At 40.5% G+C, this 27575-nt stretch overlaps 1 protein-coding gene and 1 long non-coding RNA gene across 4 annotated transcripts in view; one reads left to right on the forward strand and one right to left on the reverse strand.

The window, feature by feature from the left end:
- The first annotated feature begins 333 nt into the window (after positions 1–333).
- LOC311596812 lies at positions 334–5559 on the forward strand. The gene is made up of 3 exons (XR_014778989.1): positions 334–531; positions 4164–4223; positions 4432–5559. It is a non-coding gene; the product is annotated as an uncharacterized lncRNA (long non-coding RNA).
- Positions 5560–22812: 17253 nt separating this feature from the next.
- DAW1 (dynein assembly factor with WD repeats 1) overlaps positions 22813–27575 on the reverse strand; it is a 52690-nt gene continuing 47927 nt past the window's right edge. For all 3 annotated transcript variants that reach the window (XM_084780640.1, XM_084780641.1, XM_084780639.1), the window contains exons 11-13: positions 27030–27106; positions 24051–24213; positions 22813–23229 (exon numbers count right to left, since the gene is read on the reverse strand). In XM_084780640.1, coding sequence (XP_084636766.1) covers positions 23195–23229; positions 24051–24213; positions 27030–27106 — 275 coding nt within the window. In that variant the 3' untranslated portion in view covers positions 22813–23194. The remainder of the gene's footprint in view (positions 23230–24050; positions 24214–27029; positions 27107–27575) is intronic.

Consider the following 27575-nt stretch of genomic DNA (forward strand, 5'->3'; position numbering starts at 1 on the left):
AGTCATAACCTAGTTGTGATGGTTCATACACTATTTCTCCCAGCCATGGCAGTTCTTTGGATGGGGCTGCAAAGCCAGGCACAAGCAGCTCTTCCTGCCCATCATACATGCTCTCCTATTAGAGACACTTGAATATGGCACTTCTTGCTCCTATTTGTCCCATCCCAATGGCTCCTGGCTTACATCTTTCTATCTGTTCTCTTAGAGAGAAAGGAATGCCTTCTCAGGTTTCTTGGGTAAGCATGATAACTAAGTTCAGCAAAACCACTGAATTCTATTTCCAGGGCTTCAGGAGTATTAGTATGGCCTAGAGAATTTAAGTAAGATTTGGTTGACTACTGTGAACTAATTAAAGCCATCAGTCAGAATAGCGCAGACGCTTTTACTTATATTTTTCCCACTGTGTATGGTATTACATACAATTTTGTTCAATTTCCAGAAACTCAACTTTCTAAAAACTTTCTAAAAAACTGAGAAGGGCAGTCTGGTCATCTTAAGAACTTGGTTAATGTTGGAGTCAGCCATTCAAAGGTTGGTTAATTTCCTCACCTGTTTGATAGATTTCTGTGGGATGATGTGTATGTTAAACTGGACACCTCTTCTCTAGTAACTGTTATCCTATTTAACTCTATTAAAATGGAAGCTATTCCCCTCCCCTATGACTGTTCCTGAGGGGGATTACCTCCCCCTGTATATGCTCATAGGGTATCAAGTCTCTTCTTGGTAACCTGCTGTCCTTCCTCTGAGTGCCACCAGGTCTCCCCCTCCAGGGAAAATGGTCAAATATGAGGCACCAGAGTACGTGAGAAAGTCATATCCAACTCTCCACTCTACTGTGGAGAATGTTCTGATCATTGGCTAGATCTGGGTAGAGGTTTAAAGTTTACAGCCTGTCATAGGGGAGGGGAATAAGGGGAAAATGGGAGGGAGGGAAGAATGGGAGGAGACAAGGGATGGGCTAACCATTGAGATATAACAAGAACTAATTAATAAAATAATATATATCTTGGAAAAAAGAAATCTACTATGGAGACATGATTATAATTCTTTTCAAATCCATAATACAGCTTTTGTTCTTTACTAAGTCAAAATAAATAAATAAATAAATAAATAAATAAATAAATGGAAGCTAACCAAAACACATCAGGACCATATCAGATGAACCTGATTAAATCCTTGCAATAACCCATGTCTCTAAGAACAGTTGACCTTGGTTTACACACAACTTTTTCTAGCTTTGATAAGGTACTGTTTTTAATGGTCACAGATTTTTAATACTTCTCCAGTCATCCAGTACCTGGGTCCCTATCCTTGCATATGGGCTGGGTTATGACTTTACACAAGCTATTTCATATATGTGGAGCTGATTTGAATTCTAAGGCTCAGCTGTTGAGTGCCACACACTTTCTTCCTGATGCTCTTGAGAATTTACCATGAGAGAATTCTATATTTAAGCCAAAATAGCCTGAAATTATGCTGCTGGAGAGACCATGTGTACATATTTCACTGGTAATCCCAGTGAACCTGGGATTCTTCCACTCTGAGGACCACAGCATCAGGCAGAGATGAATCATCTCTGATGGTTATTCTCGCTTGTCAACTTGATTACATCTGGAATGAACTAAAACTGAAATGGCTGGGCACACCTGTGGGGGATTTATTTATTTATTTTTTACTTAAATCATTTGAAGTGGGAAGACCCACTTCTATTTAGGATCATTGAGGTGGACAGATCCACCTTTAAGCCCAGCCACACCTTCTGCTGGAACCCAATAGAAGCTTGCTCTCTCTTTTCCAGCTTGCTCTCACTCTCACTAGCAAGTCCATTCCTTCACTGGTGTTAGAGTCTACTTCTTTGGGACTCTAGAATATACTGAAAACCAACTGAGACGTTCAGCCTCATGAGCTGAACAACTACTGGATTCTTGGACCTTCCATTCGGGTACATAACAATTGTTGGACTAGCTGACCCACAGCCCAAAAGGCCATTTTAATAATAAATTGTAGATCTAGGCTGTGTGTGTGTGTGTGTGTGTGTGTGTGTGTGTGTGTGTGTGTGTGTAGTGCCATATATATATATATATATATATATATATATATATATATATATATAATCCCATTTTATAAGTTCTGTTCCTTAGATAACCCTGACTAATAATCCATCTCTGTTATAAAACACAGATGTAATGAAACAGAAATTCTTCATGCTAGAGTTTTCAATATAGCATAGTAGCAAAGATAACTAACTGTCTTTACTGTTCATCACAGATAGAGTTTAAGATTTTCTGTTCATAATCTTCAATTACTGGGTGCTTAGTACAGTTGTCTGGTACAGTTAAAATCCAATGAGGTTTTTTTCCCTTTTACAGCATTGGAAGTAGTCAATGGTACAGTACTTGAAAAATCTGAGTGTGGCCCAATCCAACACCAATACAAATGTTTCTGGTTTTTTTTTTGTTGTTGTTGTTTTGTTTTGGTTGTTGGTTTTTTGTTTGTTTGTTTGTTTTGTTTTGTTTGGGGGGGTTGTTTTTTGTGTTTTTGTGGGGGTTTTTTTGTTTTATTTTGTTTTTTGCTTTACTCTGAGTCTTTTTGTTTAGCTTCTTAAATCCCAAAGAGTTTATGACACTTAATAGTGATAACCTTGGCCAGGCTTGATGGAATACATCAATAATCCCATCACTCAGTAGACTGAAACTCTGCTTCTTATACTGTGGGTGGCAACACCATATGGGTGATATAGCTGAACATAGGAGTCACCAAAAACATGGCACTAGTAAGATATTTCTGAACTGCAATGAAATTAAAAATGAAAAGCTCAGACCCATTGCACAGTGTGACTTCTCCTCACTGTAGCCATGGTTCTGAACACACAATACATGCATTTTAAACAGAACACACCATCACAGCATGCAACACCAACCTACGTCAGGTCAGATTCAAGACTCTTACATGTTTTGAGTTACAGTGTTTCTTTCTGTTCCTATGACCCTCCCAGCTCTTACTGAAACTCGATGGCTTCATTATTAAAAACAAAGGCTTTTGATGTTCCCTCACTATTGTCCCTCAGTGTGTTAAATAAACTAGTATGTCTCTGAATTGTATTGTGATGGAATGTTGGGTTTTTGTAATTAGTATTTGAATTGCTGACTTGTGTTTCATAGATAACCTCCTTTCATCCAGCAAATTTTGAGTTTGGAGTAGGACGGAATTACTAAATTCTGAAATGGCCATGAACATACTTCTGTCATTCTATGCTATAAATTCATGGGAAGGAGTGACAGAAGCAATATTGATCAATTCTCCAAAACACTGAAGATACCCTCTCTCCTACAGAATGAAATATTCATCCACGATTTAATTCTTTATGCAAAAAGAAACAAGTACATCCTCTGTTAGTATGCAAATTTTCTTTTGTCTTTAATGAGTGGCAACATTATATGGAACAAAGTATTATTTTTAAATAAATTCCTTTATGATTTATTATCAGTAAAGGTTTGGTTCCTATACTTAAATGTGTACATGGGGAGTATCATAAAAAACAATCTTGAGCAAAGGCCAAGAGTAGGAAAAAAATTAAGAAGGCCTAGATAGGACTGAAAAAGTGGCTCAGCACTTAGGAGTACAGGCTTCTGCTGCAGAGAACCAGGGTTCTATTCCATGCACACACAAGGTGGCTCATAGCCTGATTAAGTTCTGTCCAAGGGCATCCAGTGCACTCTTTCGAGAACACCAGGTACACACATGTTGCACAGACAAACATGTCAACAAAATACCCATACTCACCCATTAATTAATTAAAACAAAGGCCTACACTAGATTGAGGGAAAGTTCAAGGTTGGCCTAGCTACGTGTCAAAACCATATCCCAGTAAAATAAAATAAGCATTTAAATGAAGAAGTAAGTAGTGATAACCTTTATGAACCTTTTATTGATAAAGGTTCATAATGATGAACCTTTTAATGATAAAGATGAGCATTTTTTTCTTCATTTCCTCAATAGTAACAACTTAAGTTTTAAAACTCATGTTGAGGTTTCATCCAGTTAGTACCAGGTGACAGAAAGTCTGAGCTATTTAGAGCTGAGGTACTTTGGAAAACAGCATCGTTGTTACATAAGCGTCCACAGCAAAAGGAGAGTAACTTCTCTTCTTGTTCTGTTTTTAGAATACTGGTGCTCCAAGCAAGGAGTTCTGATTTATTGGATCACACCATCCCGAAGTCGAGGTAATTGGACATAGGATAATTAACTAATAAATTTAGTTCTTATCTAATAACCACAGGAGGAAAGTCATTCTTCTAGAACCTTCAAGTAGCTCATTTTCATAGTATTTTTAATGTAGATGCGGCAAGCATTGTTAATAAAGCTTATTATTAGGAGAAGACATAAATACCAAAACACAAATAATTTCCCCCAATGCTTCATCCTGACCAGCCCAGACATGCTTATTAATAATCGCCATGAGAATGCATTCCACAAGGCAGCTAGACCTTCTTAGAAGAAGAGAACGCGTCTTCATCCTGGTGGTACCTGATGCGGGCACCCGACCAGCATCTCTGGAAGTCCCAACTCAGCACCAACATGGTAAAATTTAATCAGAATACTTCCTTAATAAAAGGCACATTATCAAATTGGCCCCTTGAAATGGCCTCCATGAACTGAATCCTGGAGTCCAAGAACTATTTATTTGAGGGGAAACTGTTAGTATAGATTTGGGGAATATCTTCCTTATAGATTCTAGACTGAACACACAGCATGACCGCCTCCATAATTTCCATGGTTTGATAGGGAAATGAGCTTGTTGTAATATGGAACATACTGACCTTATAAATCTTTTATGATTTTTAGAGGAGAAAAAAAGCAACCATTGTGGAGCAGATCTAGTCTCCTCCAGACCCCAAGTCCCCAGCATTAACAGCTCTCCAGTATTTCCTTATAAAAACAGTGACACCTGTGGAAATAAATGCCCAGTGCTATTGTAACTTTCATCAATTATCCTAGTAAAGGAAATTTATGTTCAAACTGAAGCCTGCAACTTAATGATCTTATTTTGGAAATAAAACAGAAATTATGAATGGTTTGTTTGTGCTTCTTATGTTGACAATAGTATGAGCAAAAGGAAATCATAGTTAGGCTCAGGAAAAAGAAAATTTGTTTTTATTCTGACCTAAGATAACCCTAAAGGGCCCTAAAAGACAGCCTCATGCTTACAAGATCAACTTTCTGCTTAACTAAGATTTCACTTGCATGCCACCTTAAATGTGAAGCAAACAGTCATTAAGCATCACTGTAGCTAAATAGCCTAGGTGAAACAAAGCTATGTCAAAATCAGTGCTCACCCTTTCCATCAAATAACCATAATATTCAGGAACCAGTGATGGGAAATGGCTCATACATTAAGTGCATTGAAGGCCTTTTTATCTTCTTGGTCCAGTATCATCTTTAAATAGATAAATAAATATAGAGACAGAGATCAAGATATGTATATGTATGTATGTATATATATATATATGTATGTATATTGATTAATTCTTTGAGAACTTCTTTTTTGGGGGGGTTCTTTTTTCATACAGGGTTTCTCTGTGTAGCCCTGGATGTCTTGGACTCACTTTGTTGACCAGGATGGCCTCGAACTCACAGAGATCTACCTGCCTCTGCCCCCCCCCCGCCACCCCGCAAGACCTGAGATCACAGGCGTGCATTACCGCACTTGGCTCTATGTTGGAATTTTGATGAGGACTGCATTGAGTCTGTTGATTGCTTTTGGAAGGATGCCTATGTTCACTATATTAATCCTACTAATCCATGATCATGGGAGACCTTTCCCATATCTTCTTCAATTTCTTCAATGTCTTAAAGTTTTTATCATACAAGTATTTCATTTGCTTTATTAGACTTACTCCGAGGTATTTAATATCTTTCAAGGCTCTTGTGAAAGATGTTGTTTTCCTGATTCCTTCCACCATCTGTTTGTCATTTTTATATAGGAAAGCTAGTGGTTTTGTGTGATCATTTTGTATCCTGCTACTTTCCCAAAAGTTGGCCAGCTATAGGAGTTTTCTGGTGGAATTTTTAGAGTCACTAATATATACTAGCATATGATATGGAAATAAAGATACTTTGACTTCTTCTCTTCCTATGTGTATCCACTTAATCCCCTTCAGATGTAGAAGTGTTCAACATCTGTATACAGGTTAATGTACTTCATTACATAAACAAACCGAATAATTAAAAAAACACATAATCATTTCATTAGATGTATAAAAGGCCTTTGATAAAACCAACACTGCTTCGTGATAAAACCTTGAAAAGATTAGGGATACAAGGAACATACCTCAACACAATAAGGCAGTTTACAGCAAGCTCCAAACCAATATCAACCTAAATGGAGAGAAACTCAAAGCATTTCCACTGAAATCAGGAACAAGACAAGGTTGTCCAGTCTCTCCATACCTATTCAATACAGTACTTGAAGTCTTGGCTAGAGGCAAATGTTTTAACAGATGTAGTACTGGCCACTTCAGAGACACTCTAACAAACATGTCTGCATTATGCTGAGAAAATGTCTTCCACACACAAGATGTTCAATATGGGGGTCACACTTACTCTTGAGAATTTGAAACATGACTGGTTTTACTAAAGGGTTATTTAGTTAATACTAATAATACAACATTGACATAACAGTTAATAAATGCACTTAGCTTGGATTTAAAGCAGATGCTTTCACTACATGGCCATATTAATTATTCTAAAGCACATACAAACCAGATCTGCCAATGGGGAGTATAGCTGATACAGGGAAATATTTCTTTGGCAGACAACTTAGGTAGTGGAAAACTTTCTAATGTAATTTGAACAAGATAGGTACATGCATCTAAGTTTTCAACTGGAGATAGGAAATATGAATACAAATCAAACATTTCCAAATATAGCTTTTGAATAAAGATGAGCCTGCCCTCTTAGCCATGGCACTGTAAAAATGTCCTCATTCTTATTTCTGTCTGGATGGCTCAGGCTACAGCGTTACTGTCAGGTGAGTCTCCTCCCTGAGGTCATGACATCTCATGGGGCAGCACGTGGAAAAGCAGAAGCCTGCCAGGTCACAGGAAGGATTCTTGAGATGTCCTGACCTTCAGGGCAGACTGTCTGCCTTTCCTAGTCATCTTACCATTCTTCAGAGCTGTGCAGATCTAATATGCTGGGAATAGTGCTGTCCAATGGTATTTATCAGACCAAGGAAGTCTTACAGAATATTTATTACTTATTCCCCACAAAGCTTACTGAGGTCCACGGCACAGTGACTTGAGCAGGCCATAGAAGACTGAGTTTTCTCTGTTCTCAAATGTATCCATTTTTAACGAGTTCTTTTATGCTTTGGGTGAGTTTCTGTGTCTATGTGGAGAGGCTATAGTTTCCTGCTATTTAGTCAAGTGCTCTCCAAGGTTTATCTTCTTTTCTTGTATAAACGGGAAAGCTCAGAAGAAATGAAGGTCGGGTGGAGAGCCTTGAGCCAAGGGAGAGCCTCTGTCCTGCTACTATCATTGTGACCGGTTTTACCCCACTTCTGGGGATTAAAAATACAAATGTGTCAGCTCTACTCTTCTATTCCCAAGAGTCACAAATGAGAGGCACCAGACAAGCAGAGCCAATGTACTGAGAAGCATTGGCTTCTGAAGACATGGAGCACATGTGCACGTGCACATACACACACACTCACACACACACACACACACACACACATACACACACACACACACACACACAGAGACACATACACACCCACAGGCAGACAGACATACATACACACACACAAGCAGACACACACACACACACACACACACACACACACACACACACTCACACACACACACAGCCATACAAAATATCTAAAAGCAAAGGAGATGTAGTATATGGATTTGCCAAATATCTAGTAAGTCTTTATTACATAACAGTAAACTAAGCTAAGAGACAAAATATCAAGCACTCAGGGTAACACTAATGTTTGTTTGTCAGCATCTATTTCTTTCTATAACTCAAGGGTTATCTTTCATTTTCTTCTGAAGTCTGGCCAAGTGAGAAAAAAAAAAGATGAATGCTAATAACATGCATCAGTTGTTACTCGCAGCTCTACAGCCTTTTTCTTCTTTGCCTCGGTTACCATGGACCACATGCTGAGGCTACAAACACGTGTGAGCTTTCCATGGAGGTCAGCTGTCCTGAGAACCTAGAACAAGTTTTCTGTAGGCAGGAAATATCTTTTGTGGGACCCTCCTGCGGACCGAGGGGTATTATTAGTGGCTTGTTCCAACATTACCTTCCCTGTTGTAATTGAGAAACTAACTCACTGGTTTTCAACCTTCTGAAAGCTGTGACCCTTTAGTACAGTTTCTCCTGTTATGGTGACCCCCAACCATAAAATTGTTTTGTTGCTACTTTATAACTCTACTTTTGCTACTGTCATGAATCATAAAGGGAATGTCTGGCATGCGGGATATCTGATATTGGATCAAAGTTGTGACCCACAGGCTGAGAACCACCGAAGTAAATGATGTGGGATCCTGTCTTCTGTGTGCTTATAGTCAGGAAAATTATTTACTGTATCTCAATGGCTGCAATAATGTTGTGTTCAGAAAAAAAAAAACCCAGCTGTTTCTAACTGACATAAGGACTCACTTCCAAAGAAGATCATTTTCATATGAAAGCATCATAAAGGCAATTTAAGATTCAATCCACTAAGGTATTTATTCTCAATCCTCAATAATGGTTTGAACCATGTGTTTGAATTAGCAACGGCAAAGACCTACACCCCTACAGGTTGTAGTTGGTACTGAGGAGAGCCCAGGCTTCAGAACTGTTCAGTGACCCCTAGTTTCAGACTCAATGAATCTGATGGTTTCCTTAAGCTCCTAAGACAAGTCTTCATGTTGCTCTCGAAACTAGACATGAAGTCCAACACTATTGTTAAGAAAAGAAAATGAAATGTCTATTTCTGGAAACATGTGGTATTTTAATCACTTCTTTAGTGTTCCTCCTTGTGGGGATCACTTTCATGTGTCACGAAGCTATGCTACAGTTTATTCAAACAATAACAGAGGTGTCACTGGGGGAATATTCTGTAGCGAGATAAAGGCCTATAACTGGCTGACTTGAAATAAGAGAGATTATCCTACACACTCTACAGGGGCTTAGATCAACGGACAGTTAATATTTGCAAAATAACCAAGGCCTCCATTTCAGACAAAACAAGGAGTTTCACCTGCACACAGCAATTTTTACTTCTAAGCTTGGGCAGTCTCATCCTGGTGGCCTGCCCTGAGGATTTCAGACTACTTCATTCATCCCCAAAAGTACACAACCCAGTTGCTTACAACAAACTTTTTCATATTCCTTTCTCACTCATTTCTTTCTCAGTGAAACTTGACTAAAATATTACTTCACCCTCCTTAACTTGTAAACTGTGGAGCATAGATAATTGTTTTATTCATAATGAACTCCTGGTACCTAACAACATTTGTGCCCATAACAGTCACCCATTAAATATATACTGAATGAATAAGGGGACAAATGAATAAATGAATGAAACATCTGACTCCTTTTGTAAAAGCACCTACCAAAAACGAAAGACAATCAGGAAAATACATGCTTGTTCTCTCACTCTTTCTGTATGCATATAAATAAATTATAGATAGATAGATGATAGGTGATAAATTGATGATAGTAATAAAGATATGTAGGGATGAGCTACATCTGTACCATCCAGAACCTGCCCAATATTATCTGATCACAGAGGCTAAGCAAGGCTCACCTTAGTTAATACTTAGATAGGAAACTACCTCTACATTTTTATCTTCTTTGATTAACATAACCTCTAAATGTGAAGTTCTGTGTGTTCTGCCCATCAGTTATTCCCACAGAGGCATGGATTGAAAATTGATTTTAAATTAATCGAGTGCACGATTACTCCCTCATTTACTCATTCGGTCAGCTCATCAGTGTTCACTACTGGATCCCAACAGTAAGCCACATCCAGTGCCAACTCAAAGCGAATAGAGAAGACGTGTCTCCCGGAGGTGGGGCCAGGTGGAAAAGTGATGACTAATACCCTCCCGTGGTTGCAGGTCCCTCCACACATGGCTGGGGTCTTCAGGTGCTTTCTAAAACCCTTGGGGCTTATTACAAAGACAAGGGTCATCTGGTAGAGGACACTGACTTTGATGAAAACTCGATGTAGGCTTGCCAGATTTTCCTCTGCCCTCATCTCTCCTCTATGAGGTTGTGCCAGAGCCCTGGGGAGAGTATGAAAAGAATAAAAGTGCTCCATCATAAAAATCTCTGTGAAGCCCAAGGAAACAGCTAAAATGCTCCCGAGCCACAAGGCGACACAGTGGCAGTGCCAAAAGCCACTTGAGATGAAGCAAATTCTAAAATTAGAAAATGAGGGCATGTCCTCTATCCGAAGAGGAAAACGAGAAGAGGGACTGCTTGTCACAGCACCTGCATCTGTCATAGAGGAAGCCATATGCCTGCCAAGTGAAAAAGTGGTCCAGGGAAAATTCAATGTCTGATTGTGTGGCCCATCTTTTTCTTTTCATTTTTTTCTCTCTTTCTTTCTTTCTTTTTTTTTCTTTTTTTCTTTTTCTTTTTTCTTTTTTTTTTTTTTTTTTTTTGTGCTTCAGTTGAACTTAAACCTTGCTCATGACAGTCAGGTACCTGACCCCAGCCTTCACCTTTATTTTACTTTTTATTTATTTTGACACACAGTCTCAGTAAGTTACCCAGGCTGGCCTTAAACTTATGATTCTCTTCTTTAAGCCCATCAAGTTGCTGAGATTGCAAGCATGCACCACGAGGTCTACCTGCTTAGTCTGTCTTTCCGTGCAGACATTCAATTTGGTCACAACTGTCCCGTAATTATCATGGTAGAGAATCACATAAGCATAATGTCTGTGTACAGGAAATCTCTCCAACCTGGCAGGACCCTCAACGCCACCCAGCACAGCACTCTGTGAGATCATTGGTGACCATCCCAAACCAAAATACTGCCAATACCCATCTCAGCCCTCAAGTACTTCACCAACAGAAGATGTCCCCACAGAAACCAAGGTCATTGGGCTTTAATGAGCCAGGATGTGTTGCCTCTGGCCTGAAAAACCAAAACCAGACTATAATATTCTCCTACTATACATAAACAACCACACAGAATATTAACACAAAGGTCATCCTGTGACTGTTGATGAACAAGACAGAAAAGCATCTCTACTCTAGTCACATGTGAACAGAACATTAAACATGTCAGAAATACAGAAATGATTCAACACATCTCTCTCCTGGTTGATATGAGGGAGAGCTGCCCCTTCACCAATCACAACTTTAGTCTTGCTCTATACCTGGCCTCCCCCTGTGCATGAGATGTGTGACGATGCTCGATCATAGAATTAGCCTCACATCCTGACAGCATGCAATCTTTGCAAAAAGCAAAGCCTCCAAGCCCTTCTCAAAAATAAAGCCAAGCTAAAATCTTACAAATCCCTTCTACCAGTCTGTGTCTGAGATGTCCCATGGGTCCCCATGGCAGGACATCTCTCTTTAAGAAACAATAGACTTGATTTGTTCGGCTCTGGGTAGTCTTTGGCTAGAAGACACTGGCAAGAATAACAAAGACTATTATTATTATTATTATCATCATCATCATCATCATATTTGCTAGGGTTTTTCATAGCTACTTTTCCTTTGTTGTTGTGATAAAATACTGTCAAAAAGCAGTTTATTCTGGCTCACAGTTTAAAGGGACAGTCCACCATGGTGGCAGGAGTCTGAAGCAGCTGCTTGCATGGCATTCATGATCAGGAAGGACAGAGAAATGAGTGCATCCTCTGCTGCTTTATGCACTTAATATGGCCCAGGATCTTAGCCTAGGGAACTGTACTGCCCACCGCTGAGATGAGTCTTCCTACGACAATCAACATACTCAAGATAATCCCTCGCAGACATCTTAGAACTAAGTCAGAGAAAAGCCCTGGGCCCACCTCTGAAGCAAATGGGTATGAATGAGTGAAGTCGGTGGTGACTTTGATTTTTTTTTATTTTTGTCTTTGTTTTTAGGTTTGTTTTTTGTTTTGTTTTGTTGTTGTTGTTGTTGTTGCTGTTATCAAGCAGTGTCTATGTAAGTAGGACAAACTCAAGAAAAAAAGAGTTTAAGAGAAAATTTTGCCTGGCATAAACTAAAAACTGTGGTGTAGTGGTTTGAATAAGAACGGATGTGGAAAAGGGGGAACACTCCTTCATTGCTGGCGGGAGTGCAAACTTGTACAAGCACTTTGGAAATCAAACTGGTGCTTTCTCAGAAAATTGGAAATAGGGCTACCTCAAGACCCAGCTATTCCACTTCTAGGAATATACCTGAAAGATGCTCCAGCACACAACAAGGACATTTGCTCAACTATGTTCATAGCAGCATTTTTCATAATAGCCAGAATCTGGAAACAACCTACATATCCCTCAGTTGAAGAATAGATAAAGAAACTGTGGTACATTTACACTATGGAATACTACTCAGCTATTAAAAACATTTGCAGGCAAATGGATGGAAGTAGAAATGATCATCCTGAGTTAACACAGACCCACAAAGATACACATGGTATATACTCACTTATAATTGGACACTAGCCCAACAGGGATGTCCTCTGAGAGTCTTCACTCAGTGAGGGATTGGGACTCCAGGTGAGAGTGGTATTGGGAGAATGGGGAGATGAGGGAGGGAGGACGGAATGGGAAGATACAAGTGAGGGGGTAACGGTCAGGATGTACTCTGAATGAATTAGTTTTAAAAAGAAGGTCCCCATAGGCTCATATGTTTGGATGCTTGGTCCCCAGTTAGTAGAACTATTTGGGAAGGATTAGGAGGTGTGGCCTTGCTAGAGGAGATGAGCCCCTGGGAGTTGAGCTTTGAAGTTACAAAAATCCAGACCAGGCCCAGCCTTTCTGTCTCTCTTCCTGCCACTTGTGGATCAGATGTGAGCTCTCAGCTACCACTCCACCACCATGGCTGGCCGGCTGCCGGAAGGCTCCTTGCCGTGATGATAGACCGAACCTCTGTTGCTATAACCCAACGCCTGATGAAATGCTTCATTTTACAAGTTGCTGCAGTCATGGTGTCTCCTCACAACAATAGAATAGTAACTAACACATGGGGGAAAGGACCTGTAATGCCCAGTTGTAGGTATAGAAAAAAAGAGCTTCAGAGACAGAAGGTAAAAGCAAAGCCACAGATGAAGGGAAGGATGGAGCATCTTTAGACAGTTGAGTGAGACCCAGTGAGCACTTCTGTGATGTATGAGCTCATTGAGGCTGCTATAACAAAATACTCATAGTGGGAACTTAAGCAACTGAAACCTACTTTTAAGAGTTCTGGAGGTTTGAAACCCAAGATCAAGGTGCCTAAACATCTGAGTTCATTCATTCATTCATTCATTCATTCTCTCTCTCTCTCTCTCTCTCTCTCTCTCTCTCTCTCTCTCTCTCTCTCTCTCCCTCCCTCCCTCCCTCCTACGCTTCTCGCTTCTCTCACTAGCTGACAGAGGGACTCCTCATTTTACCTCAAGTGCTCTTTTCTCTGAGCACAATTAACTATGGTCTCTTTCTCTGGTTTTCTACTTTGGATAATAGACTATCAGAACACTTGGTGTGACATGTCTTATGTCATTATAGTTCTCAAAATTGGGAGTTAAGTTTACTCACAAATTATCTAGGCAAGTTATGGCATATAATCTGTGGCAACAAAGACTTTGTGCTAAAAGGTCTTGCTTTCTGGTACAGAGATATTTGCATTTGCCTGTTTCTATTCTTCCTCGGTACCTGATCTAACAGTTAAGACCCTACAGATCTTAAAATGATTGCTAAACAGGCAATGCTAAAAGAAGAGGTTTGTCTATGACCATACTACCCCGAATGTGACTGATCTCATCTAAAAGGGGTGGTGGCAGTTAGTGCTTATAGACATTACCTCAAATGTGCACAGAAGCAGCTGATGCCCCTCTAAATATAGGCCACCTGCTGTGCCTGAGGGAGTCAGAGAAGAGCATTGGAAGAGGGAATTCTCCATACTGTGGCAACAGCAAGGAGCCTTCAGGCAAACAAAGAGGCTACTCTTGTGCCCTTGGACAAAAGCTGGCAGTTGCAAAAGCACCTTTTCTCAGGTACAAGTCAGCACTGATACCAAGCTTAAGATGGACATTCTCCAGGGAGATGGGGCGGGTCAAATACCCATAGCAACAATCAACTACACCGAAGACATTGAGCTAGTGGGGATCCATGTGGGGCTCTGTTTCATTCTGTTGTCATATTTCCATGTTATAGATAAAGAAACAAACTTGGTAATGTGACATGTTCACTGAGACTAGAGTGAAGAGTGGAGTCTGGTCTTCTACCAAAGCCATATACCAAGTGTAGTGGGTTTTCTCTCACTAATGAGGTAGGTCATGATATCTTTAGCCTTTGGTTTGAGCTCTGCTGTCTGCCCTCTTCACCAGGCTGCAGAGGCGAGGAATGGACTGCCATTGAAGATTTACTTAATGACAGGTCTGATATGAGCAAAAAAATCTCTCACCCTGCACTGAATAAGCAACATATGAAGTCAAACCCTGTGCAATTCTTATAGGTCAAAATCTGTCAAAGTTGGCGATTGCATATGATTTACACTAATTGCTTATTCATGGTAATAGCCCAAAGCACTCTGACTATCCATCTACTTCTCATTGGAGAGTGTCTACTGCACAGTCCTTTTGCCCCAGGCACATAGAGAAAATAAGTCTTATACTGCCTGGGGAAAGAAGGCCAAAATTATCTTCCAGAAACTTCTATCACCTTAGACACAGAAGCTGGAAAACAAGGAGAGCCGTATTTGAGTTAAACAGAAATTCCAGCATTCTCCTCAAGATTGTTACCTCCATAATTAAAGATGAGCATGTCCTAGAAACACCAGTAGAGCAGGTGCATGAAAAATACAATGCTAAACCAGAAGCAATACTAAAGGGGACCCTTCCCAAAGGGTCCTTACACATTTAGCATAAAGCAAAGTCAGGCATGTTGATGGACCATAGACCAGAGAAGCCCACGTGACAAGCATCTGCAGCCATTTACTCTGAAAGATATCAGATTCTTTACTGGCTTCCAGAAAATACATTTCAAGTTCTGGAGCATTTACCAATGTCTCCAGGATGTGTGAAACACTACATATGAGAAAACCCTAGGAAATATCTCCACCTTTAAATGTTTTAAGTACTTTATACCTTTTAATTTTTCCTCAAATGTTGGGAAGAACATTCTAGAAGCATTATAAAATCTGAAATCATACTTATTTAATTATATTTACATCTTATGTGTTGCCTCACCCACAAATTATATTATTCCATTGCGGTGGAGGCTGGTAGAGGTGCCTTAAATGAGTTAGAATCACAGCACTTGCAAGAATAAAAATAAATAACTAAGTAAAGGAGCTGGGGATGACTCAGAGTGAAGACCACCAGATTATTAAATTGAGTCAAAATAGTACTCACATCCCTGAATACAAAAGAGCTCATGAGAGATAGGAACTCAAAACCGTCACTGAATTTCTTTACCGCCTTTCATTCCTTATGGAAAAGGGACTTGGATTTGCAAACAACGTATTGATGATAAAGCTCGAACTGAATGGACAGATTCTTTCATGGGTCTTAAATCCATCAAACTCAAGTCACAAGATATGTGTCCATAAATATCAGCTAATACTGAGTGCTCGAGCTAAATCAAGACCTTTATGTGTTTATTAACTGATTTAATCCAAGCGAAGTTCCCACCCGCTATTATCAGCCCTATTTTAAAGATAAGAATATTGAATTACAGAATGTTTTGTGTCCCCAAGACCCCAGTGCCAGGAAGCAGAAGTGCAGAACATGAAAACAGACCATCTGATTCCAGGGCTCATGGTTTGCATCACCAAGAACTATGGCTTAAGTGTAACCAGATGCAGACTAAGTGCCTTATGGTTTCTACTGCTGTGATGAAACACCATGACCAAAAACCAAGTTGAGGTGGGGAGGAGAGGTTTGGCTTATCCTTTCACAGCACTGTTCATCATTGAAGGAAGTCAGGACAGAAACTCAAACAGGGCAGAAACTTGGAGGCAGGAGCTGACGCAGAGGCCATGGAGGAATGTTATTGACTTGCTTCCCCTGGCTGCTTTCTTATATAACCCAGGACCACCAGCCCAGGTACCACCCACAGTGGGCTGAGCCTTCCTCTACTGATCGCTAATTTAGACAACGCCTTACAGCTGGATTTCGTGGAGCCTCTCTGATGATGCTAGCTTGCGTCGAGTTGACACAAACCCAGCCAGTTCACTAAGTGATTCTTAACTCTTTTGAAAATCCTAACTGCTCACTTCCCCAACATTATTGGTTGTGCCTGAAGGCTACAAGGTGCCTCTGCGTCCAAAGTTCCTAATGTAAAAGATGTCAATCTATCAATGAGGGACCATCCAGTATTTCTTCCTTTTGCTTGGTAGAGAGACTCTCAGTTGCCTCTGCTGTTTGAAAGGAAATGACAGCAGCTGGAGCCCCTTGCTCCCAGCTTGTGAGCATCAGGCTTTTTTAGTTTGGTCTCAATGTTTTTTAACAAATTTTTACTTTATTTTTTTTATTTGTTTTTTATACAAATTTGTGTTTTGCCTGCAGGTATGTCTGTATGAGAATGTCAGATGCTCTGGAATTGAAGTTACAGACAGTTTTGTAAGCTACCACGCGAGTGCTGGGAATTGAACTTGAGTCCTTTGGAAGAGCAGCTAGTTTTCTTAACCACTTAACCACTGATCCATCTCTCCAGTCCCTGGTCCCATGCTGTTGTCTTTGCCAACCAAACACAAGCTGATTTGACCATGAAGTTCACAGTTATGTAATGATAAGATGCAGTATTTACACTTGCAATACATTGAAATTACAGAAAACTTCATTAACACACAAAACCACCCATGTTTGCTCTGGTAAGATAGCGGTGTGAAAAGGCTTCATTCAGAGTTGCAGTCTTTCATACTGGCCATTACAAAATAAATGTTCGCACATGCTTCCCCACAGGGGATCTTTAAAGAAAAATTGGAACTATCTATTATTCAACTTAATGGTCTCTGTCCTTAAGATAGATGAAGAAATGTCCCTGCAGAATGTCAAGATTAATGAAATGTGTCATTTGTCCCAGATTTGCCAGGATTGTCCCAAGCCTTAAACTGTACCACATTATGAGTAGTATCTGTTTTCCCATATAACCCTAATCTGTAAACCTGGCATTTAAAAGATTACTCTGAACAGTCTGTTTGTCAATTAAAGCAAGAATTGCAGAAAGATAAACACTGCCACCTGCTGAGGGGAGAAAATAAATCAAAACTGCAAACAGCAACAAATTCTAGGCCATGTCAAAGGGACTTACTGTGTTGTTCTCCCTACTGAACACTTGGCATGTGACAGCAAACATTTCAGCAACAGCCATATTTCTAATAAAAGAGCATCAAGGGTGGCTTTGTCCAAAGCAATGAGCCCAACGATTCCTTACAGGCAAAGCAAATGGCAATCCTTACCATTATTTTATCTGCCACTTCCATAGAACTTTTCTGGAATTTACATTTCTTAAAGGTTCACAAATTATCCAAAAACCAGGATAGGTCTTCCAGATAAGGAAAGGAAGTGGAGAGGGTAAAGAGAGGTAAAGATGAGCAAATTCATTCTGACTTCTGGGTGTATGTTACTACATCTCTGAGGCTCACCATTCCTATTCCTTCCCTTTAAGGTAAACATACTGATTTATGAGAAACTCTTGCAAGTATAAAATACTAAAACTTTTTAAAAAATTTTTTTACTGTTCATCTCCTAGAGAATCTTAAGAGGTGGGAGGAATCTGGGGTGATTTATGATCTTATTCTGTTTCTGTTCTTAGTGCCAGAGTGATAATAAAATGGTAGCTTACAGACTGGACAGCAGTAAGACTGGGAGCTAAAATACATTGAAGTACATGCTTACGATTTGGTGGCCAGAGAGAAAAAAAAGGAGGAGAGACACTGATCCCCTGTTGGAAGGAATGATGCTTCTGAGAGGGTATTGAATGTAAAGGATAGGGAGGGTAAAATGACAGCCACCCATCTGTGACCATGGATCACCAGTGGCCATGGATCACCAGTGGCCATGGATCATCTGCGACCATGCATCATCTGTGACCATGGATCATCTGTGACCATGGATCATCTGTGACCATGGATCATCAGTGACCATGGATCATCAGTGACCATGGAGGATCTTAACCATAGATTCAATCAAATATGATCAAAACTGTTTTTAGAACCTGTTTCTATGAGTAATATGGACCACACCTAAACTGACAATCTCCTCACTGATTAGCACTCCTGGTTCAATCCAGAGCCTTAAAAGATTGTTATTAGTTACCTGAACTAGACATGCACAAGATGAAGCCAGTAATACTTCGGCTCAGTGAGGAGGGGCTCACCAGTCCGCACTCCTGGCTGAGGGTCTGCTGGCAGTTGGTGGCTACCAAAGGAAGGAGAATCGGTTTTCTTTAAGGCTACTAAGCTAGTATTATATTCCACTGGATGTTTCCATAGCCCTAAGTACATGGCCAGCAAAAATTGAACAGTAGTTTGTTGATAATTTTAATGAAAAGAAAGGATGAGAAAGAGATGTGAAATGGGAGGGGCAGATATGGGAGGAATTATGGGGAAGAGGACAAATATGATAAAAAAAATAATACAATTATCTCAGGAATGTTATATTTTATTTGATAAAAAACTAAATATTTCTCCTTAAGACACTACAAAACATTGAAATAGTTGATATCTCTACTCTAAGTTCTGAAAAACTATTGTGTTCTTTTCTCAAAAAAAGTATTTCTATAAAGTGGTCACAAAATTTTTAATCATACAAATAGTAATTAATATTTATCACACTCTGATCATATGCTATATATTAAAAATCCTCAAAATAGTACTACTATCAATTTTGAAAAGAGGAGACTGAGAATCAGTGGGAGGGAACTTCCCAATAATTAAGGGCTGAAATCAGAACGTATATCTAGATGCTTATAGCTATGCTTGGTCTCATCTGATCTCATAAACTAAGGGGGCTGGGACTGGTTAGCATCTGGATTGGAGAATGTGTATCCAGGCACCCTGACTATATGGTACACCGGCTTTATTATAACGCCATGCTGCCTTTAATTCAAATAAAAATCAAGTGGTTGTACCATCATTTTCCATATCATCTTGATTGTTTAGGCACTTAATTTTAAGCCAGTTGCGGTATCTAAAAATCTTAGTAAATATTCTTTTAAGAAAGACTTTCTTCCAGTCCCATAATCACTGGCTTATAATGCCAATTTCACAAGAGGCTGAGGTAAGAAGACCACAAGTTCAAGGCCAGTCTGAGCTACAGAAGGAATCCAAGTGCAGTGTGGGAAACGAGGCAAGACATGGTCTCAATGAAAGAAAAAAAAAAGGATTAGCATACAGCTCAGTGGTAGAATGATTGCCTAGCATGTGCTAGCCCAAGCACTGTGGGGAAGAGAAAGTCAGACTTCATTGGTACATAAAGCAGAGAGAAATAAACCATTATCTGGCCAACACATCCTACATCTTAGTTGGGTTATAAGACACTGACTGTCTACTAACTGTACATTGGCTAAAATTTTTTGAATAGTGTAACAAAATAATGTGGTCACACAACTGCTCTTAATTGCTTTCTGTTGCTGTGATAAAATGACCCAAGCAATGCCAGGGAGGTCAGGGTCTATTTGGCTTATACCTCCATGTCATAGTCTGTCGTTGAAGGACGTCAGGGCAGAGACTCAAGGCAAAATCTTGGAGCAGAAGTCAACAGAGGAGTGCTGTTTACTAGCTCCCCCCAGCTTGTTCAGTTACCTTCTTTATAGATCTGAGGACCACCTGCCCAGATGACATGGCTCACGGTGAGTTGGACCCTTCTTCACCAATTAACAATTAAGATGTCCCACAGACACGCACATAGGCCACTCCAATGGAGGCAGTTCTTCCCCTGGGGTTCTCCCTTCCCAGATGTGTCAAGTTGACAGTTAAAGCTAACTAACCCATGATGAAAGCCAAGTAAGAGTCACAGAATGTGTCTGCTTCTTTAGAGTCTTCAAAGTAGCTGCCACATGGAGGAAAAATAGTCTCTGCATTGAAGTGTTGAAGAAACAGCATGTACATGCAGGAAATAAAACTGTATTGATGTGATTTAGATCCTGCATGTGTCCTGAAGTCCCATGTGATAAAGGCTTGATTTCCAATTTCTGTTACAAAGAGTAAACGGAAACTTTTTTTTAAAATGGGGCCAGGAGGGAGGTTCCGGGTCAGTGGGGGCATGACCTCCCATTCTGTCTCTTCTTCTCGACCTCCTTTCCTCTTCCTCCCCACCTCCATCTCCCACCTCCTTGCCCTGGTCACGAAGTGAATGACCTTTCTGTGCCATGTGCTCCTTCGTATCTTTTCCTAGGAGCCCAGGAGTAACTGGACCAACCAGCTCTGTACTGAAACTTCTAAAAAGCATGGACAAAATGAAACCTTTTCATAATCCATATCTATTATCTTAGATATGTAATCATAGTGGTGGCAAGCTAACTAAACCAAATGCTATACGCTGTACATAAAAGTCAGCTCAAAATCCATTGGAAATTTTAATGCTAAGACCTGAAACCATAAAATTCCTTGAAACACCATTAGAGGAATATACTGTGGCACTGGTCTCGATGGTAAATGATTGGACATGATTCCAGAAGCATAGGAAACAGAAGCAAAGGTAATTCGACTATGCCATCTAACGCGCAGCAAAGGAAATGATAAGCAAAATGGGGGGCAAGGCTGGTGAGAAGAGCCAGGGGGTAAAGGCAAAGGCACTCTGCTGCCAAGCCTGACCACCTGAGATCAGTGGTCAGCCCTGGGACCCACACGGTAGAAGAAGAGAACTGACTCTATTGAGTTGTCCTATGACCTACACATGTGCACAGTGGCATACGCACAATAAACAAACAAATATGTAAATAGGAATAAAAGAATAGAAAGTGCACACATGGAGAAGAACCTTATTTAGTCTTGAGAAAGAGGAAAATTCTAACATCTGTGAAAATTAAAGAGCATCAAGGACATTGTGCTAATGAAATAAGCCAGGCAGTGAAATAGAAACAGTCCATGATTTCACATATATACAACCTAACAAAAGCCAAAGTCAATAGAAGCAGCAGAGTAGATGAGTGCTCACCAAGGGCTAGATGGTTGCTGAAGTGGAAAGATATTAGCCAAACAGTAAAAATGCATTGCTTAAATAAATATAAATTTAGGGTATAGTGTGGTGACACTGTGCTTGTAGATATTTGCTAGTAGATTTAAACATTGTCATTATGAGGAACAGACAATGGATCGTTTTTCAAGCTAGGTAGTATTCCATTGTGTAAAGATACCACAGTTCCTTTATCCATTCTTCAGTTGAGGGACATCTAGGTTGTTTCCAGATTCTGGCTATTACGAATAAGGCTGCTACGAACATAGTTGAGTAAATGTCCTTGCTGTATTGTTGGCTCTGTTTATTAACAATTAAACTTTATTAAACAACCCAACTAGCATATACAAGAAGGAAAAAAAAAGGTTAAAGGGACAGAAGAGTAAACCTTCTGGAATCCGTTTTTCAGGACGGGTCCTTAGGTGTCTCTGTCCCACGAGCTGGTCTGGTCCCTTCCTCTCTCTCCGCACCCCTGCTCGCCTTCACCTGTTGTTTTTCTTTTCCTCACCTTCCCAGTCACAAGCAAAGGGTGGTCTCCTTCTCCCTTCTAGGGTCAATTAGGAAAACAATAGCCACAGTGGGGTTCCCAGGTCGGCTTCCTGAATTCCAAGCCCAGGAAGGCTCCAAACAGTCTGTCACAAGGTATTCATGGCTTGCCCCAAGGGTAAAGCCTGCTAAGACTGCTTCCACCTGTGACAAAACTTAATCTTTCCCACACTGTATGGTGGAATATATTTTGGGTATAGGCTCAGGAGTGGAATAGGGGTCGGAAGGCAGCACTATTCCCAATTTTCTGAGAAAGTACCAGATTGATTTTCATAGTGGCTGTACACGTTTGCACTCCCACCAGCAATGGAGGAGTGTTTCTCTTTCCCACATCCTCGTCAGAATGTGCTGTCACTTGAGTTTTTGATCCTAGCCATTCTAGGGTAGAAGGATGAGGAGGAAAAAGGAGAATAGGAAAGCACAAAGTGAGGGGATAACAATCAGGATGTAATCTGAATAAATTATAATAAATTAAAAACTTTAAAACAGATTGTGTATGTGTGTGCAGGCATGCATGTGCGTGCATGTGGGTGTCTACCACATGCATCCAGGTGACCACAGAAGACAAAAGACAGTGTCAGTTTCCCTGTAGCTAGAATCACAGTTCATTGTGAGCTGCCTGATACAGGTGCAGGCAAATAAACCTGGGTCCTCAGCAACAGCAGGAACTGCTCTTCACTGCTGAGCCACCCTTCCACCACCGCAAGATATTTTTAATATTTTAGCAACAGTTTGGTTGTTTTCTCTTATAATTCAATGTTTTCACTTGTTTTTTTAATTTGGTAATCTGAGCATCTTCTCTGTTTAACACATCCTTAGAGATAGACCTACCCACATGAATCCTATGCCTCTTTCAATGCAGAATATATTTGCTGATAAGAGCCATTTTAGTCTTTGTTAACGTACCCGCCAAACATATAATGAAACACTATTCATCAGAAATCTTTAAAGACTTTATTGAAGAGATGCTGTAACATCAGCCTTTGGGTACAATCTAGAAGATTCTAGAATCTAGAAGAAGTGCTGTAAAGGCACTCTGACTTCATCTGTCAATATCCTGGTGCTATTGAAACACAAAACATGACAGAAACAATTAGTGACATTTACCACATGTTACACCTTCTCCTGTCATCATCACCTCAGATAGCATCAGGAAATGATGCAAGCTCATCAGCTTTCATGGTCATGTCTGTGAAGTGAAGGGCAGGCTGCCCCATAGGTGAGGTGCATGAAGAAGAGGAAGTAGAGGAAATAGGCTGACTTGGTCTCTGGGAGGTTCAAGTTCTTGATCACCATTGCCAACAGGCCAGCTTCGCAACAGAGCCCTTCAGTCAACGCCATATCCTGCAGGAATTGTCCTTGCTGCCTGATGAAACAAATTGTGTGGTCATTTCCCCCTTATCTTATTTCTGTTGCTCTATCTTCTAACAGGTGGGCTTTCTCCTGGGCCACTGCTACTCAGCCATGTGTGAGATGCGAGGCTCAACAAAGGCCACAAAATTGCTGATAGTTGGGGAAAATATTCAACGCAAATCTTTACTCCCACATATTAGTGCTTCAGCAGAAAAGATCCAAGGAGAAATTTTTTTAATTTAATAGTATATCTCTACTGGGCTATAAAACCATCTATGGAAACTAATGGTACTGACTTGTTTGAGTTATGGGTACCCACCACCATCAGCTGAGTGGCAACCATTAGACCCTTGGATGACTAGAAAAGTAGAGGGACCAACTAGACAGATTTCTAAATGGCTACCTTACCAGGGGCAATGGAATCTTACTGCTAGTAACAAAAGTTTACTGCCAGTGGTGGGGTACACTCTTGTGAGTCCTGGTCCAATTAAATGGGACCTGACATGGTGGCTAATATCCAACCCTAGCATTGGGGAGGCTACAGCAAAAGGATTGTCACAAGTCTGAGGCCAGTCTGTGCTACATAGCAAGGTAAGACCACCCAGAGGTACATATTAAGACACTGTCTCAAAACAATTTTTATAAAGCCAACAATAAGAAAAAAAGGTTCAATAGTGGCAGTAAAATTAGAATCTAAGATAAGCCAAGCAACCTGGAAAACTGAGCAGAGGTTGAGCATGAACTCCTTTTAGCATGCTTCTAAAAATCTAGTAGCTAATTTAAGTGAAAAAACAGTAGCTTATTTAAGTGGAATGCCGTTTATTTCTCCCTTACCTGTAATGACTATATTCCCTTTATAGTTGAAAGCACATGAAAATATCTCATCAGTGTGGCCCTTGAGAACCTGGAGACACTGGCCAGTCTGCACATCCCAGATTCTGGCTGTCTTATCAGAGCTCCCGGTTAGGAGACGGTTTCCTTGGGGATTGAAAGAGATCTGCAAAGCAGCAAAAGAGACCACAGCAGGTTGATATTTGGGTTAAGAGTAGACTTCCATCAGCGAAAGGAGGGTTGAACACCCATCTTCTCTCTGGCCTGATATTTATTTTTAGAACAATTTCACCCTAATGGGAAAGATATGAGGGCTAATATCTGAAAATTGAAACCTAGATGCTAACATTTAATCACTCGCTCTCACACAATTCTGACCGTAAAAGACCAAAGCACCTGTACACTTTGACTATTCCCCAACAGTTTCTTCCCAAAGACTTGTGGTTTCCTCTTCACACACAGAGAGGCAGAGCCAGGTAGTTGAGAGAGGCAAAGCAGGCTAGATCTGCAAAGTGCAATGTCACCTCTGCACTGTGTGTCACTAAAGGCACATAGAGGCTCTCCATCTGCCCCACAGAAAGAGGTGACCAAGGGCAGGGTCACAAAAGAACTTTCATCCATTGCCACCCAAAATTCATCTAGTTTCAGATAATACATTTGGATACTTCCCTCAGGCCAGACATCTTTTTCGGTACCTGAGTGGCAGAGGGACCTGCTGCTGACCCTTGCATTCCTCTGATAGGCCCAATTATAACCCTGTATATTTATCACAAGACAATGAGTTGAGCCACTTCCACTGGGACTGAAGAGATGGTGGGGACAGAGCTGTGTCTGTGTCTCTTCACTGTCTCACCAGTGTCTGCAAAACGCCTCCCATGGTGGAAGCACTCAAAAGATCATTACTGATGCCCACACTCCTCTAAGACATCCTAAGGGAACTCACTGGGCCCGACACAAAACTAAGAAGAGGACAAGCTGGAATTAGGAAGAGGATCCACAGGAGAGGAAGGGGGACAAGAGAGGGTAATGAGGATATATATTATTGCAATACATTATATACACATATGAAAATGTCATAATAAATCCACTATTGGACATACTTAATATATCCTAATGTTTTAAGTGTTTGATGAGTGAATAAGTGGAGTACTAAATGCTTTAGCTCTGTACTCCTTATAAATATTGCCAGGCATTAATTTCATGAGCAACATATTCAAGTTTTTCTGATAGTCACAGGTTCATAAAAACAAACACGCACTCACAGAGGGAAAATATCAAACGTGATGGTAGCTACTTAGCCATACACTTGAGAACGTTGCCGAGGCTACCCTTGTATGCCCTACTTTCCCCTTTATCTTTCAGTCCATGAAGTGGTCAGTGCTGCCCGTTGCCACGGAGACCAGCACTTACCAGCCATGAGGCAATGGCCTCCAGAAACAGGGGTGAAGAGTGGAGGGATGGGAAAACACATGGGCAGTGCTGGAATCTGATTACAATTTTCAGAGTTCTGAAGCAATCAAACTAGTGTTTCATAAGGAAGGGCAGGTAAGAGCTCACACTTAAAACCAAGAATTTGGCCTGAACTGGGAAGCAAGATTCCCCGAATCCCAGTATACTCTGACATGTTCTGGGGACACATACAAACCACAGACTCTGCTCTGTGAAGATTCTAAAAAGTGTTCAAAAACCCTAAGATACAGCCCTGGAGCTTCAAAATGGGTAAATTCATACGTTGTTAAATATTTCCAAACATCACTCCCTCCCTCCATTACAGCTAATTCACAGATCCCTTGAGGCACCATATGCTTTTCTGCATACAAACTTGTGTGTTTACTAGAACTAGGCGGGGAAAGCACTTTACAAGCTCCTTAAGTTGCTGAGCTGAGTATTTTCGGCTAATTAAATATTTGCTGATGTCTGAAAAGAATGCTTCTTTATGATTTTTAAGGGTTTAGGTTTGTTTTTTTTTTGCTGAATCAGAGAGGACAGTCTTAAAAATAAAGGCTTATGTAGTTGAGTTTTAGAGGAAGATGATATAATTAAGGAGACTTTACTATCTCAGTCCCAACATACCTGTTTGCTTGTTGGGGTGGGGGTTGTTTTGTTTTTTGGCTGCTCAAGACAATATACCATATATCTCAGTCCCAATATACCTGTTTGTTTGTGTGTGTGTGGGGGGGGGGGGGTTGTTTCGCTTTTTGATTGTTCGGAGCAATGTACCATATAGCCCAGGCTCTTGTCTCTACTTCCAAAGGGCTGGAATTACAAGCCTGTGTCCCTATGCCCAGCTACCACCTCCAAGATGTAAAGGCACTAGGTGTTTTGTAACCAACACTAGGTGTAGCTCCGCTCTCTACGAAGTAAATGAGCTCACTGGTATTATGAAAGGAAAATTAACTGAAATCCTTGAGTTCCTGGTGAGTCAACTTATAGGTGAAGTCTAGTCTGATCCACTTGAAGTTCCCTGCTGTCCACCACGGAGCCCACTGCCAGTAATGGGCAGAGGAAAGATAGTGAGGAGCAAAGAGTTTATTTAATGGTAGACATCTTCACAAGAGGAGTTACCAGATACTTTGAGTGGAAATTTATCTTAAGATGATGATCAGGTACAGACATGACATAAATAAAATCCAGATGTGGTTTCTCAGCCATTCGCCTCCAGCAGCTCTAGCAATGGTGGACCCCATGTTAGACTCAGCAAGAGATCAGCAATATATCATTCGATCCACTAAACTCGGCTTTGTCTGTGTTCTCTCTGTCTCAGTGCATTTAATGTCAGAAACATCACTTCACTGTCTAACCCATATCAGTAAATATGTTGAATATTTTCAAGGGGAAGTTATGATATATTAACTCATTTTAACTCAGAGGATTAATTTGCAACCTCTCTTATCCTACTTGTATCAAACATGCTCCTTTTTTTTTTTTCTTTTCTTTTCTTTTTACAGTTAACACACTGCTCCAAATGAGAAGGCGACTCACCTTTGAGATTTCTCCTTCATGGCCTTCCAGTTTGGTTATGCATTTTCTTGTGGCTGCAATGTAAACTCTTGCTGTTCCTTTTGGGGAGAGATGGGAACAAACATCAGCCCAGGGCTGGAATACAGGGCTTCACGTTACCTGAAAGCCTGTGCCCTGGAAAATAAGCTCTGGGCTGAGTTTGTCCTTCCAGGGTCAAGAGCCAGACTCAGCCCTCTAAACGCGAGCTGTCCCACCGCAGAAGAGAGCACAGGACTTGCTCTCTGTCTCTGGCACAGTCGGAAAAGATCTTGGGCTCCCAAGTAGAAGGTGTGATATATGGAGTAAGAAATAATGAGGTAGATAAAATGATTTTTAAATGTTATTTTAGAATTGATATGACTACAAACATAATGTGCATGGTTGGAAGGATTCACACCCAGCAACACAGAAATTGGGGGGCGGGGGCACCTTAAAAAGGAAGACTGGGAATTGAAATAAATTATGTGCTGCACAGACTCCCCATGACGTCACAGCCACGATGGCATGATGAGACAGGACAAGACAGAA

Source organism: Acomys minous (genome assembly GCF_964271855.1).
Source record: "Acomys minous genome assembly, chromosome: 4".
Classification (NCBI taxonomy): Eukaryota; Metazoa; Chordata; class Mammalia; order Rodentia; family Muridae; genus Acomys; species Acomys minous.